This window comes from Herpailurus yagouaroundi, unplaced genomic scaffold (genome assembly GCF_014898765.1).
Source record: "Herpailurus yagouaroundi ecotype Mexico unplaced genomic scaffold, PumYag 67556, whole genome shotgun sequence".
NCBI classification, from domain to species: domain Eukaryota; kingdom Metazoa; phylum Chordata; class Mammalia; order Carnivora; family Felidae; genus Herpailurus; species Herpailurus yagouaroundi.
This window is the reverse complement of record NW_024420362.1, coordinates 2,321,377-2,337,575: the sequence shown is the minus strand read 5'-3', so window position 1 is coordinate 2,337,575 and position 16,199 is coordinate 2,321,377. Positions and strand designations below refer to the sequence as shown.

Below are 16,199 nucleotides of genomic sequence, written 5' to 3'. Positions count from 1 at the left end.
TTTTATTAAGAAAGGGTGCTGGATTTTGTCAAAGGCCTTTTCTGCATGGATTGACAGGATCCTATGGTTTTTCTCTTTATTTTGTTAATGTGATGTATCACGTTGATTGATTTGCGAATGTTGAACCAACCCCCGCATCCCAGGAATGAATCCCACTTGATCATGGTGAATAATTCTTTTTATATGCTGTTGAATTCGATTTGCTAGTATCTTATTGAGAATTTTTGCATCCATATTCATCAGGGATATTGGCCTGTAGTTCTCTTTTTTTACTGGGTCTCTGTCTGGTTTAGGAATCAAAGTAATACTGGCTTCATAGAATGAGTCTGGAAGTTTCCTTCCCTTTCTATTTCTTGGAATAGCTTGAGAAGGATAGGTATTATCTCTGCTTTAAACGTCTGGTAGAACTCCCCTGGGAAGCCATCTGGTCCTGGACTCTTATTTGTTGGGAGATTTTTGATAACCAGTTCAATTTCTTCGCTGGTTATGGGTCTGTTCAAGCTTTCTATTTCCTCCTCTTTGAGTTTTGGAAGTGTGTGGGCCACAGTCAGACTGGTGCATGCCTTCTCTTCCCCTCTCCTAGGGACGGGATTCACTGTGGGGTGGGGTGGCCTGTCTGGGCTACTTGCACACTGCCAGGCTTGTGATGCTGGGGATCTGGCGTCTTAGCTGGGGTGGGTAGGCAAGGTGCACGGGAGCAGGAGGGGCAGGCTTAGCTTACTTCTCCTTAGGTGATCCACTTCAGGAGGGGCCCTGTGGCAGCAGGAGGGAGTCAGATCCGCTGCCGGAGGTTTGGCTCCCCAGAAGCACAGAGTTGGGTGTTTGCCTGGAGGGAGCAAGTTCCCTGGCAGGAACCGGTTCCCTTTGGGATTTTGGCTGGGGGATGGGCGGGGGAGATGGCGCTGGCGAGCGCCTTTGTTCCCCACCAAACTGAGCTCTGTCCTCCGGTGGCTCAGCAGCTCTCCCTCCCTTTGTCCTCCAGCCTTCCCCCTTTCTGAGCAGAGCTGTTAACTTATGACCTCCCAGACGCTAAGTCGAGCTTGCTGTGGGAACACGCTCAGTCTGTCCGGCCCCTCCGCTTTTGCAAGCTAGGCCCGGGGGCTCTGCTTGGCCATCTAGCCGCCCCTCTGCCCCGGCTCCCTCCCACCAGTCGGTGGAGGGAGCACCGCCTCGCCGTCCTTCCTACCCTCTTCCGTGGGCCTCTTGTCTGAGCTTGGCTCCGGAGACTCCGTTCTGCTACTCCTCTGGTGGTTTTCTGGGTTATTTAGGCATGTGTAGGTGGAATCTAAGTGATCAGCAGGACGCGCGGTGAGCCCAGAGTCCTCCTACACTGCCATCTTCCCTAAATGAACATTTTTTTAAAAAAAATAAATAAAAATTGTAAAATACAATACATCAAACAATAGCTTGAAATATGTCCTCAGCATTTCTAAAGATCTTGGCATGTAATAAGCTGTTAAACTTTCAGGTATTTTCTTCCTTTGATAACATAGCTGATTGTTTCATGCCCTTCACCATTAGATGTAATTGGTACCACCACTACCACAACCACCACCATCATCATAGACCTACTGTTCTATGCACTTTATGAGTATATGCAATTTTTCCTCACAAAAATCCTATGAGGTAGGTTTTTTATTCCTTTTTTGCAGATAAAGGAAAGATGTATAATAAAGTGTTAAAATACTTGCTAAACCATATTTTCATATTTAACCTTTTCTTGTGTATCAAAACTATTTCATATTTCAGCAATGGAAAAAACACATTTATTGTTAAACCTGTGAACATTCATGTCCCTAAATTTCTGCCACTCCAGGTTATGACAATTAAAGCCTAAGTTATTTCCTAACAACCAACACCACAGAAATGCAACATATTTTAGGAGAATATTAGTAAAAACTGTATGAGAACAAATTGGAAAACCTGGGAGAAATGAATAAATTCCTAGAAACAAATATTAACTACCAACCTGAAACAGGAAGGAATAGAAAACTAGAACATACCAACAACTAGCAAAGAAATTGAATCAGTAATGAAAAAATCCCAACAAATAAAAGTACAGGGCCAGATGTCTTCACATGTAAAGAAGAGTTAATACCTATTCTTTTCAAACTATTCCAAAAACTAGAAAAGGAAGGGAAACATCAAAATTCATTGTATGAGGCCAGCATTGCCCTAATACTAGAACCAGATAAAGGCTCCAGTAAAAGAGAGAGCTACAAGCCAATATCCATGATGAACATGCATGCAGAAATTTTCAATAAAATACTAGCAAACAGAATCCAACAGTACATTAAAAAAAATCATTCACCATGATCAAGTGGGATTTATTCCTGGGTTGCAAAGGCAGTTCAATATTCTCAAATCAATCAATGTGATATACCACATTAATTAAAGAAAATATAAGAACTATATGATCCTTTCAATAGATATAGAAAAAGCATTTGACAAAGTACAATATCCATTCATGATAAGAACCCTCAATAAATAGGTTTAGAGGGAACATACCTTAACATAGTAAAGGCAATATATGGAAAACCCACAGCTAATATCATCCTCAATGGGGAAAAACTGAGTCAGGAAAGAGACAGGGATGTCCACTCTCACCACTGTTATTTAACATAGTACTGGAAGTCATAGCAACAGCAATGAGACAACGAAAAGAAATAAAAGGCATGCAAATCAGCAAAGAAGAAGCAAAACTTTCACTATTTCAAGATGACATAATACTCTATATAGAAAACCTGGAAGACACCAAAAAAACTGCTAGAACCAATAAACTAATTCCAATAAACTAATTCAGGAAAGTTGCAGGATACAAAATCAATCTGCAGATATCTGTTGCATTTCTATACACCAGTAATGAAGCAACAGAGAAATTAAGAAATCAATACCACTTACAGTTACACCCAAAACAATAAAATACCTTTGAAAAAACCAAGGAGGTGAAAGACCTGTATTCTGAAAACTATAAAACACTGATGAAAGAAATTGAAGATGACACAAAGAAAGGTAAAAACATTCCATGCTCATGGATTGAGAGAACAAATATTGTTAAAATGTCTATACTACCCAAAGCAATCTCCACATTTAATGTAATCCCTATCAAATACTAGCAGCGTTTTTAACAGAGTTAAAACAAACAATCCTAAAATTTGTTTGGAGACACAAAGGACCCTAATAGCCAAAACAACATTGAAGAAGAAAAGCAAACCTGTAGGTATCACAATTCCGGACTTCAAGTTATAAAACAAAACTGTAGTAATCAAAACAGTATGGTACTGGCACAAAAATAGACACATAGGTCAATGGAGCAGAGTAGAAAACCCAGAAATGAACCCACAACTATATGCTTAGTTAATCTTCCATAAAGCAGGAAAAAATATCCAATGGGAAAAAGTCTTTTCAAAGAAAAGTCTCTTTTCTTTGGTTCTAGAAGAAAAATACAGTGTTGGGAAACCTGGACAGCTACATGCAGAAGAATGAAACTGGACCACTTTCTTATACCATACACACAAAAAAATTTTAAATAGAGGAAAGACCTAAATGTGAGACAGGAATCTGTTAAAATTGTAGAGGAAAACAAAGCTAGTAACCTCTTTAACTCACTTCTTTGACATCATCTGTAGCAACTTCTTTGTAAATATGTCTCCTGAGGCAAGGAAAACAAAAACAAAAGTAAACTATGGAGACTTCATCAAAGTAAAAAGCTTCTACACAGTGAAGAAAACAATCAACAAAACTAAAAGGAAACCTGTGGAATGGGAGAAGACATTTGCAAATGACATATCTGATAAAGGGTTAATATCCAAAATACATAAAGAAGTTATAAAGACTCACACCAAAAACAAATGAATAATCTAGTTAAAATATAGGCATGAATAGGCATTTTCTCAAAGAAGACATACAGATGGCTGACAAACACATGAAGAGATGCTCAGCATCACTCATCAGGGAAATACAAATCTGAACTAGAATGAGGTATCACCTTACACCTGTCAGAATTGCTAAAATGAACAACACAAGAAACTACAGGTATTGGTGAGTATGTGGAGAAAGGGGGATCCTCTTACAGTGTTGGTGGGAATGCAAACTGGTGCAGTCACTCTGGAAAACAGTGTAGAGTTTCCTCAAAAAGTTAAAAATAGAACTACCTTAGGATCCAGCAATTGCACTACTAGGTATTTACCCAAAGAATAAAAAACATTACTAATTCAAAGGGGTACTTGCAACCTGATGTTTATAGCAGCATTATTGACAGTAGCCAAATTATGTAAACAACCCAAGTGTACGTCAATTGATGAATGGATAAAGAAGAGGTGATATGTGTGTGTGTGTGTGATGGAATGTTACTTAGCGATGAAAAAGAATAAAATCTTGCCATTTGCAACAAAATGGATGGAGCTAGAGAGTTTTATGCTAAGTGAGAAAAGTCAGAGAAGGGAAAATACCATGATTTCACTCATATGTGGAATTTAAGAAATGAAACAGATGAACAAAGAGGGAGGGAGAGACAGTGAGGTAAACCAGAAAACAGACTCTTAACTATAGAGAATAAAATGAGGGTTGATAGAGGGAAGGTGAGACGGGTGAAATAGGTAATGAGGAGTAATTGCGCACCTGTTGTGATGGGCACTGTGTGTTGTATGGAAGTATTGAATCACTATGTTGTACACCTGAAACTAATATTACGTTGTATTTTAAGCAACTAGAATTTAAAAACTAAAAAAATATAAAACCTGAGTTATTTCCAATTATTTTCAAAAAGGGATGTCTTCGAATTATTTGTTTCTCTCAAAAGTATGTATATGGACCTTGAAGCTGCTATAATATTTTACCATCTCTGAGCACCCACATGCATGTATGTATATATATAATTTTTAACTTGCACAGTTTCTGTAACATATAAGTAATGGAAGGATTTGTGTTTAACTTTGTATAGGAAGCAGTGAAAGAAAACAACAAGAGAAAAGAAATGGAAGAGAAGACTAGGAGGGCAAAGCTCGCAAAAGAGAAAGCTGAACAAGAAAAGTTAGAACGCCAGAAGAAAAAGAAACAACTCATTGATATAAACAAAGGTATGAAGTACTTTAAAAAATTTTAAATAAAGTAATTTCACTTAATTTTGCATTATAAATTAAATGTTTTGTGTAGAAATTTCACAATATTATTAGTTACTTGTGTCAAATTTCTCTCATGACATTATCTATATTTTTTATCACCATACACTGGGCACTCAGGATTTTTGAGAATCAATGCAAGGTAATATATTGTTGAAATGGTCTCTTTCCCCTCATTTATTTTATCAAATTATATCATATTATGTTCTGGATAATGCAGTGGTGAGGGAAGAAGCGGGTGAGATGAAAAGAGAAAAAGAAGTATGGGGAGATGAGCCCTATGGCTCTGATCTCATTTTGTTGACACGTGTCTGTTGACAACACAGTAATAACAGTTTTCCTTGGGGCTTTGAACATTATAAGTCATAATAGATATTGACAGTACTATTATAAGTTGAAAAAAATAGACGTCTTAATCAACTGAGAGCCTAAGAACAAAGATACTGTATGTCATAATATAAAGTAAATTGTTTTCTTGGTTAGTAAGATTGACTGTATATTATTGGTGGGTTTTTTTTCTTTTTTAGGAAGAGAGGGTAAATAAAGTGATTGGCACCAGGTAGCTACACTCTGAAAAGTTAATAAAAATTAAGAAAAAGCATAGCCTTTGCCACTGAGGGTTAGAGAATTTAAAAGCAAAACAAAATCTGAACAAGATATGAGAACATGATTAATATGGACCACCTATTTCTTAATATAGTGACAGTAAAAATTGCAAGCGCTGTGTAATGTTGACCATGTGCCAAGCACTGTTCTAAGACTTTGACATGTTTTAAGTCAGTTAATCTTCATAACATAAGAAGTAGGTACTGTCATTACCTCATCCAGTTGAGGAAACTGAGGTTCGTAGAAATTAAAGAACTTGCCCAATATCACACAAATGAGAAGTGTATCACCAAGATTAGAATCCAAGTAGTCTGGCTATAGAATCTTTGCAATTATAAATGCCATTGTCAAATAATAATAACTAGCATCAACTACTAACATGTAGCACTATGCACCAGGAACTGTTGCAGGAGTTTTGCGTATACGAACATATCTAATCCTCATAAAACCCTATAGGAAAGGGCTAGTATCTCATTTTTAGATGAGGAAACTGAGGGACAGAGAAGTTAAGTAACTTACCCAAGTTCACAGAGACAGTCAGTAAGAGATAGATAGAATCAAGATCTGAATCTAGGCAGTCTGTGGCCAAATTTATTATTTTTATCATAAGTATTAATTATAATGATTAACCATTACCAATTATTTTGTAGTAATGTCTCTTAATAGCTAATCTTCTGAAATGATGTCTATACCATTAAGTTTATTCTTTATACCTTTAAAATATATCAAATGTTTTAGGAATTTCCAATAGTTTATCTTTTATATCCCAGGAAATAAATATAACAAAATTTTAAAAGAAGAAAAAAAGTTAAAAACCAAGGTTAAAAAGAGTCGCATCAACATAATTTAGCAAACAAATTTCATAATTAGGATGAAAAGAATTGATCCTGACTGAAGATACTCAATTAGGAAAAGCAATGGGTATTCATAGGAAGTTCTTGCTTAAAAGGTGATGGAGTCAGTAGAATAGGACTAAAAGTTACTCCCTTTTATGCATGGACTAATAGTGAGATAAGAGTATGGAAGAAGGGGCTCCTAGGTGGCTCAGTTGGTTAATCATCTGATTCTTGATTTCTGCTCAGGTCATGATCTCACTGTTCATGAGATAGGATGGAGCCCTGCATTACCATGGAGCCCACTTGGGATTCTCTCCCTCTCTCTCTCTCTCTGCCCTTCCCCCACTCATGCTTTCTCTCTCTCTCTCTCTCTCTCTCTCTCTCTCTCTCTCTCTCTCTCTCAAAAATAAACAAACTTAAAAAAAGGTGTCTTGAAGAAGTAGGGGGCAGATGGTGCATTCCCTTGGCTATGCTAAGGCCTTTACCCTGAAGGCGATGGGAAGCCTGTAAGTATTTATAAATGGAAAAAATGATATGCTTGATAGATTTCTTAGATCATTTTGACAAAAGCATAGAAAATGGATTGGAAAGATAAGGGCCTGTGACAACAGTGGTTATAAAGTTATTATCATAATCCTGACAAGAGATGATGACAGCCTGAATTCAGTGGTAGTAAGGTTAGAGAAGTTACCAATAAGAGGTATATTTGAGTTCTATAGGATGTGGATATATAGAGACAGATTTATTTAAAGGAATTTGTTCATGTGATTATGGAAGCTGGCAAGTCCAAAGCCTGCAGAGTAAGGTGTCAGGATAGACCCAGGGAAGAGCCAGTGTTCCAGTTGAAGTCTAAAGGCAGTTGGCTTGCAGAATTCCTTCTCAGGGGAAGTCAATTTTTTTTAATGTTTATTTATTTTTAGAAGAGAAAGAGAGACAGAGTGCTAGCAGGGGAGGGACAGAGAGAGAGGGAGACACAAAATCAGAAGCAGGCTCCAGGCTCTGAGCTGTCGGCACAGAGCCCAATGTGGGGCTCAAACCCACAAACCTTGATATCACCACCTGGGCTGAAGTCAGATACTTAACTGACTTAGCCACCCAGATGCCCCAGGGGAGGTCAAACTTTTTATCTATTCATGCCTTCAGCTGGTTGGATGAGACCCACCCACATTATGGATAGCAATCTACTTTATTCAAACTCCACATATTTAAATGTTAATCTCATCCCAAAACATCCTCACAGAAACATCCAGAATAGTGTTTGAATAAATATCTGGGCACTGTGGCCCAGCCAAGTTGACCCATAAAATTAACCATTACCAGAGGGGTATTAAATGGTAGAACTGACTGACCCTACTGGTTGATTGGATATGGGAATTGAAGAAAGGAGGCATTAAAGAATGTGATACCCTTCATAAAGAAAAAATCCAGGAATAGAGCAAATTTCATCAGTAAGGTTACAATGATTAGTGTCATTTTGAACATGTTTCATTCTCAGATGTTTTGGAAAGATCGGAAATGTCTAAGTAGCCATTGTATATGTGTGTATGAATCTCAGTAAAGAGGTTTGGACTACACAGACAGGCTTGAAAATCATTGGTTTTAGATGATTAGGGTTAGGGTATATTAGTTTGCTAGGTCTTCTGTAACAAAGTATCACAAACTGGTTGGTTCAGAACAATAGAAATCTATTGTTTCACAGTTCTAGAGGACAAAAGGTGTTATGGGAGGGCTGTGCTCTTTCTGAAGATGCTAGGGAGAGATCTGTTCCAGCCTCTCTCCTAGCTTCTGGTAATTCCTTGGTTGTAGCAGCATAACTTTGATCTTGGCATTCTCCCTGTGCATGTCTGTCTCTTCACATGGTGTTCTTTTTATTAGGATACCAGTCGTATTAGATTAAGGGTCCAACCTACTCCAGTATGACCTCACCCTAATTAATTAGACAGCTCAACCCATAACATGACTTTGAATGAGATCACTAGGGTAAAATACAAATCAGAGGTTCTGAAAGTATTTGGTCTCAGAACCTGTTTACACTTTTGAAATGTAACTTACTGTGGACCCCAAATACTTTTTGCTTATTCAGTAATATATATTGACATTTATCATGCTAGAATTAAAATAGACATAATAAATAAAATTATATAAGATAAATCATTTTAAAATTATTTATTTACTAACTCTATTAAAATAACAAAGTAAACCTATTACATGCTAAATAACGTTTTTCACAAAAAGTAGCTTCATGTTGTAACCCCCATGTCCCCCAAATATTAGTAAGAAGAGAAAATTAATATTGTAAATTTCTTCAAAGGCTGGCTTAATAAAAAACAGCTTGATTCTCATACCTGCTTTTACATTCAATCTAATACAGTACCATTTGTCATGTAACTTCTGGAAAACACTATACACTCAGGAAAGAATGAGAGAGAAATAGGCAAAAAAGTATCACTATTCTTATGAAGATAGTTTTTACCTTGCATATTTTATGTGATGTCAGAGGCCCCCACAAGTCCCTAGAACACACTTTGAAAATCTCTGGGGTGAGTAATGAAAGAGCAAGCAGTCAAGACAGAGTCTGTTGAGCTTTGTGGCAAGAAAATAATCTTGCCCCCATACCACATTGCGCCCTTCCCCATCCCTGAGTATTTATCAACCTTTCACTTTTTCCCTAAAAATATACCTGTAATAGAAAGAAAAAAGAAATAAAGAAAGGACCTATTTTTATTATGTTTCTAGTATATATTTTCATTTCCCAAGATTTGGTCAATTACCTCTTCAAATATCATTGAGGCCATAGTATAAAGATCCAAATAAGTTTTTATGCAGTTGCTTAGCCGAGTTATCTGAATATGAAAAACATACTTTAATATAGGATTTATCTTTTGTGTATTGTTACCATATCTCTATTTCGAGATCCAAGAATAAACTTGACCATTAGGTTCTTGATTGATGGTCTATATGTTGTAAATACTTTATTATTATTAACAATAATTATTATTATTTTATACTTAAGAGTATATGTGTGTTAGTACTTGTACATATGTTTCAAAAAATGATTCTTCCATTGGACAGCATAGCCTTAAGAAGATGAGAAGAAAGAATAAGAACAGAGTTGGGGAGTTGGTGGTCAAGATGGAACTCAGTGTCACTGAGTTTCTCAGACAGTATCTTATAAAAGATGCTAATATTAACTAGGTGGAAGTCAGTTGCAGACACTTAGAGGGTCTGGGAGGAAGCATGGTCAAGCTACATAAAATATGAATCCATGGGTGGCATGAGAATGAGTTGCAATCAGAACATGATTTAGAGAACTTTAAATGTGTCTAATAAGAACAGTGTTATCCACTTTCCAGTGAAAGAATTATATTCTTCCTTTCTACTGAAAGATGATGTAGAACATTTGGTTGTCATTGTGAGATATGTATTATATAGAGCGTAGAGGTATTTTGTTGCATATGTGATTAGAGATATTTACCATTAAAACCAGAGGACCTTACCTATAACAATAGTAGTCAAATAGAGTCCCTTGGGTAAATAAAGTCAGTTGAAAATTAACAACTTTAAAAACACATAAAATCTTTCCATAAAGTTTCTATTTCATATCAACTTAGCTAAATCGCAGATCCCTCCCTTTTAGAAAATATCCTATATAGCTAATAAGTAACAGTAGTAAGATATATTTATGTGACATGCAAAATTATATATGTTCATCAAAAAGAAGTATTTTAGAATTTAATTATTCAGAAGAATAAGAGGATAAAGGAAGCACAAAAGATTATTTATGTAATGTAGATGTGATCAGCTGAGCTCAGAATTAAGTGAAGATATCATAGAAACCAAGCAGAGAAGTATATCTTTCATGTTAAATCCATAAAAAAATCCGTTTGAAACCTCCATTTTGAGAAAAATGGAGATCAGAAGGCAAAGGCCATGATAAGAATTAGTATTTTTTTAATTGTAAAGGAGAAAAATGCAAGATTATATGTTAAAGAGCATCATTTTGTAAACATTAAATTAAAATGAAAAACTAAAAACTTATTTAAGTCTGTACATTTAAAAGAGCTAGAAGATCAGTCCTGGCTCTACCACCTTCTAGCTTTATGACCTTGTTCTTTTCCTTTACCTCTTCATGCCTCAGTTACCTCATCTGTAAATGTAGGATAATGACATTTACCTCCTATAATTTTAGTTAAAATTAACTGAGATCAGTAAGTACAGCACATACCACAGAGCCTAGAATATACTTGTTGCTGCAGCTAACAGTCATTTTGTGCTCATTGAAGAATCTGAAAAAAAATTCAAGATGTAGTCCCTCTGCATCCTTAAGTATTTTGTCGGAGAATTTTATAATTTTGTCAGAGAAATGTATACCAGAGGAAAATCTGTTTTCCCGCTCCCCATCTGAGGTTGTTTGAGTGGGGACCTGTAAACTAGACTGACTAAAAACAGATTAACAAAAGAAAAACAGATTTATTAATGTGGCATACATGTGGGAGCACTGAGTGATGTACAATTCAAATGAGTGGTTAAAACTTGGGCTTTTATAGCATCTTAACAAAATAATACTGAATGTGTAGAAATTTTTAGGTAAGACAAAGGAAAAGGACTTTGAGTTTCTAGGGCAGCAAATGGTAAGAAGGTAAATATATGGGGGAACTAATGGAAGATAAGGGCTAGTTAGCAAAGGTTTTATGTAGGTTCTTTTGGTGCTATTTCTGGACTGATAAGGGTTTATTTAGAGTTAACTCTGGTGGTTAACTTTTATGTTTCCTTGCAAAGAAGGGAAGATGGACACTTCACAAATTGATGTCCTGATTTCAGGCAAGTAGGGGCAAAACAGAGAGTTTTTCTTATATTTTTTTTCTCAATTGTCTTCAATAAAAAGAATCCTTATGCCAAAATGGCATATTCTGAGGTGGCATATTCTGCTACCGTTGAGATAAAATAAAGCTGAAGGAGCACATAAGTATAATAATATATAATAGAGATTATTTAGAACTATCTAAAAGGGGAAGTCAATGAAGTCTAGTGAAATGGTATAAGGTTTTGCAGAAAAGGCTAAGTATAGTCTCCATGTATCAGTTGAACTAGATGATGAAGGCCGGGTAATACCTGACTGAGCAGCAGCAAAACTATCTAGTAAATGGGAATAACGTCAGCAGTAATGCATGTAAGCAAATAAGGCAGCAGGTCTTATGTACAATATGTTCAATAGCCCACAAGAAATTAAGAGGATATGTCCTAAATTCAAGTCCCAGATCCACAACTGACTAGCCATATAATCTCTGATGAAGTATTTTATCTCTCTGTGCCTTAATTTCCTCATCTATAAAATGGAATAATAGTATCTCCCTTGTTATTATGAGGGCTAAGTCAGGGAACCCACATAGATTGGTGTTACTTCTACTGTAGTCTATCAATTATATGTTAATGTCTTTGGTCTCTGATAAATAGTTCCATGTTCAGTAAACATCTTCTGACCTTGCCACTGTCCTCATTGTTGTCATTGGCAGAGAAGGGTTTGAATTGGAAAGGTGGGAAGACTATTATTGGAAAGAGTGTGAAGAGCTTTCCAAGTCAGGCAGGGGAGTTGCGGTGTGATGTGGTAGGAGAGCCAAGGTGATTATAAAAATTTGTTCAGGGATTACTGAGGTGAAGTGAGCCAGAAGCACAAGAGAGAAGAGGTGAATACAAGGTGGAGGCAGCTATAAAAGAACAGAGAAAGGTGAAAAAAAAAAAAGAGTTAGCTCATATCTGTTTCTGTCTTCAAAGAAGGAGTTTAAACCAGGGGTAGTTTAGGAAGGTGGTAACAGGAAGGAAAATTTTCATAGAATTGATGGGGAAAAAGGGCAGTGGTAGTTACAATGGATTGGCTTTTTTAAATTTTTTTAATATCAGCACCATTTTACCAGTACATAATTATGTATTTTTTGACATATTAGGTTATTTTATTTATCCAAGCAACATTTATTGCACCATTTCTCAAATAATTATAATTGGAGTATGTACAGTAGCACACCATTATTTAATTGTAAAATTTAGAAAAGTAATTTAAATGCAGCAAAAAATATGCTAAATCAATAAATGTACTCTATAATATGTAATAATATGTAAATGATGCAAAATTCTTGATATAATCTACGTTCTACAACCTTTCATTATGTTAGTATAGATGATAATTAACTTAGGTACCACTAAAAATAAATAATTCTGTAGGTAGAGCAAGAAAGCTTACCAAATATTTGTAATATTTGTGAATAAATCTATTTCTTTTCATGTTTATGGAAGTCAGCAAATTAATTACAATGACTTAGAGGAAGTGATAAAAGGAAATGTATTTTAAAAAGGGTGTTTTGAAATTGGAAACTCTAAGTGTGTCTCTTATGCAAATATTATTTCATCACGAGCTATTTTGCTCTCCTTACATAAGATTATATGGAAATTTGAATTGCCTGTTTACTTCTAGTATGATGACAAAGAATGAGCTATCTTAGTCAGATTTGATGATAAATCATTCTTCTGAGAGTGAATTAGCAAAATTTAGCCAACAGGCCTAAACATTTAAACTCTATTATTAGTGGTATATAGCAATTTTGTTTTTCTCTTTCCCAAGTTTTAAATTACATCTTATAAGTAAATGAATTCATTACACATTACATTATTTTGATCTAAATAAGTAAAAACTGTGTTTCCCCAGACATTAAATTATAGTAACCAAAATTATAGGATACCCATAAATAACAGAATTGATCCCAATAGTATTTAAAGCACTACCAATAATATAAATTGCTGAGAAAATATAGGTAACATCATTCTGGCATATTCTACAAATGCTAATGAACAGCTCACAGATAATAATACAAAGTTAAACAAGTGGGTATACTTGTTAGACTTAGAAAAGAATCATTGACCTAATAAAGCCTTATCCATGGAGGAAAAAAGGGATATCTGGCTGATACTCTGTTTATTTAAATTGTCTTGCTGTCTACTTTAGCATACATTTCAAGAAATCTGTGTTTTTTCAAAACCAGAACTTGTTCTTTTTGTCATTTAGGTTTGTTTCTTCAGTGGAAATTTGTGGGACTTTTTCACAAAATTATTCAGTACAGCAAAGATTTTTCCAGGTCCTTAGGGCTTTTAGCAAACTAATTTATTTAGTATAAATTTGGAATTTTGTTATTTTTAAAATTTTTTAATGTTTACTTATTTTTGAGAGAGAGAGGAGACAGAGTATGAGTGGGGGAGGGGCAGAGACAGACAGACAGACAGAATCTGATGCAGACTCCAGGCTCTGAGCTGTCAGCACAGGATATTTAACTGACTGAGCCACTCAGGCACCCCTGAAACTTTGTCATTTTAATGAAACCTTTTTTGGGTCTGATTTAGGCAATGTTAAGCACTATTGCTACCATTCATTCAATAAACACTTCTTGAATTTTTCAATTTAGGCACTGGGTTAAGTCACCCAGGTGCAAGAGGAACTCCCAAAGCAGTAGCCATCCAGTGAGAAATTACACCCTCTGTGTGATTCTGCTGACTCCCAATACATGTTATCTAAGACACATCTTTCATTGGGGTAGCCTGCAAATGAAATGCGTCCAACCTTTTTTCCTTTGGAGCTAGGCAAACCTGAGTTCAGATTCTTACTGTGCCCCTTAAACAGTGTAACTTTGACAAGTCACCTAACCTCTCAGGTCCTCAGCTTCCTTGCTATAAAACAAGGAAAAGAAAAGGATCTATCTCCTAAAATTTTCATAAGAAGTAAATGAGAGAATATATGTAAATCTCTTAGCATTTTCCTGGCACATGGTTAGCACCCAATAAGTATTAAGTGTTATTATCCCATTCATAATAATAGTTATTTTGGTGAACATATTTAAAAAAACTATCAATGGCAATAATCACAATATTAAAATCTTGGTTGTCTAGAATGCCTAAGGAAAGAGGTGTTTTGAGTGGTCTGATTTTGTAATTATATAGAAAGCCATTTGTACATTAGTCTTGATCATTTGTAATCATTCTGAACTCTGTTAGTCCACAGCTCTCCTCTTGTCTACCTACCCAACCACCTCACTGCCCCCAGTGTTTTTGGCTTTACATTTTAGACAGGTGAAAATTTGTAGACTATAGGGCTTATATTATAATTTTGAACCTGTAGCCTGCAATACAGTATATTGGTACCTGATAGATGTTTAGGACTTTGTTATTGTCTCTGGGTCATTACCCACAGCATCAGTGAATATGCACACAGGTGTCAGAGAGTGGGGTTTATACTAAATCCAGAATACCTTTTTGATTAATCAAAGGTTCTAGTTATTTTTTCCTATGGCCTATTTTAGCCACTTATCTATCACTAGTAATTTTTTTTCTGATCTCACACTAAAATAATTACATTTCTGACATTGGTTCACTTAACAATGTTAAGTGTTAAACCCTCATTCTTTCTGCCTGATTTATCAGTAAAACAAATTTCCGCATCTACTAAAAACTTCTTTTAAACAGAAGATAAAAGGGGCACCTGGGTGGCTCAGTCGGTTAAGTCGGTTAAGTCCGACTTCAGCTCAGGTCAAGATCCTATGGTTTGTGATTTCGAACCCCATGTCAGGCTCTGTACTGACAGCTCGGAGCCTGGAGCCTGCTTCAGATTCTGTGTCTCCTTCTCTCTCTGCCCCTCCCCCACTTGTGCTCTGTCTCTGAAAAACAAATGTAAAAAAATAGTTTTTTTCAATGTTTTTTATTTATTTTTGGGACAGAGAGAGACAGGGCATAAACGGGGGAGGGGCAGAGAGAGAGGGAGACACAAAATCGGAAACAGGCTCCAGGCTCCGAGCCATCAGCCCAGAGCCCCACGCGGGGCTCGAACTCACGGACTGCGAGATCGTGACCTGGTTGAAGTCGGACGCCTAACCGACTGCGCCACCCAGGCGCCCCTAAAAAAATATTTTTAAATGCCCAGCAGAGGATTAAAAAAAAACAAGATAAAAATAAATATATGAAGAGAGATAGATAATATACTTTAAATCTCATTAAAAGTTCTTATACTCCAAGTGCAGAAACTCAGATTTGCAAAAATCATAAAAGCTGTCTTCAGTATGTTGAACATCTAACAAGATGTCATCAGTTCTTATGTAGAAGATGAACAGGGGCGCCTGGGTGGCGCAGTCGGTTAAGCGTCCGACTTCAGCCAGGTCACGATCTCGCACTCCGTGAGTTCGAGCCCCGCGTCAGGCTCTGGGCTGATGGCTCGGAGCCTGGAGCCTGTTTCTGATTCTGTGTCTCCCTCTATCTCTGCCCCTCCCCTGTTCATGCTCTGTCTCTCTCTGTCCCAAAAATAAATAAACGTTGAAAAAAAAATTAAAAAAAAGAAGATGAACAATGTTGGCAGTTACAAATTTGGCTTTTCTTTACAGTATGTGCTTGTTACCATGCATGCATTGTTTAACTTTACTAGGCAGAAAACCATGAAAATGTTGGAGCAAGTGAGTGAAAACAATCAAATTGACTATGTAAGAAAGGACCAAAACACACTGTAGGTGGCCTAATCATTTTTTAGAAACTCACTTTGGTTCCATATTTTATTTTTATTTTTTTCAACGTTTTTTATTTATTTTTGGGATAGAGAGAGACAGAGCATGAA

The 16,199-nt window shown here is 36.2% G+C and overlaps 1 protein-coding gene across 3 annotated transcripts in view; it reads left to right on the top strand.

The window, feature by feature from the left end:
• Positions 1 to 16,199, top strand: part of DIAPH2 (diaphanous related formin 2) — a 1,032,498-nt gene that overhangs the window by 802,312 nt on the left and 213,987 nt on the right. For all 3 annotated transcript variants that reach the window (XM_040467675.1, XM_040467674.1, XM_040467672.1), the window contains one exon: positions 4,943 to 5,078. In XM_040467675.1, the coding sequence (XP_040323609.1) occupies positions 4,943 to 5,078 (136 nt within the window). The remainder of the gene's footprint in view (positions 1 to 4,942; positions 5,079 to 16,199) is intronic.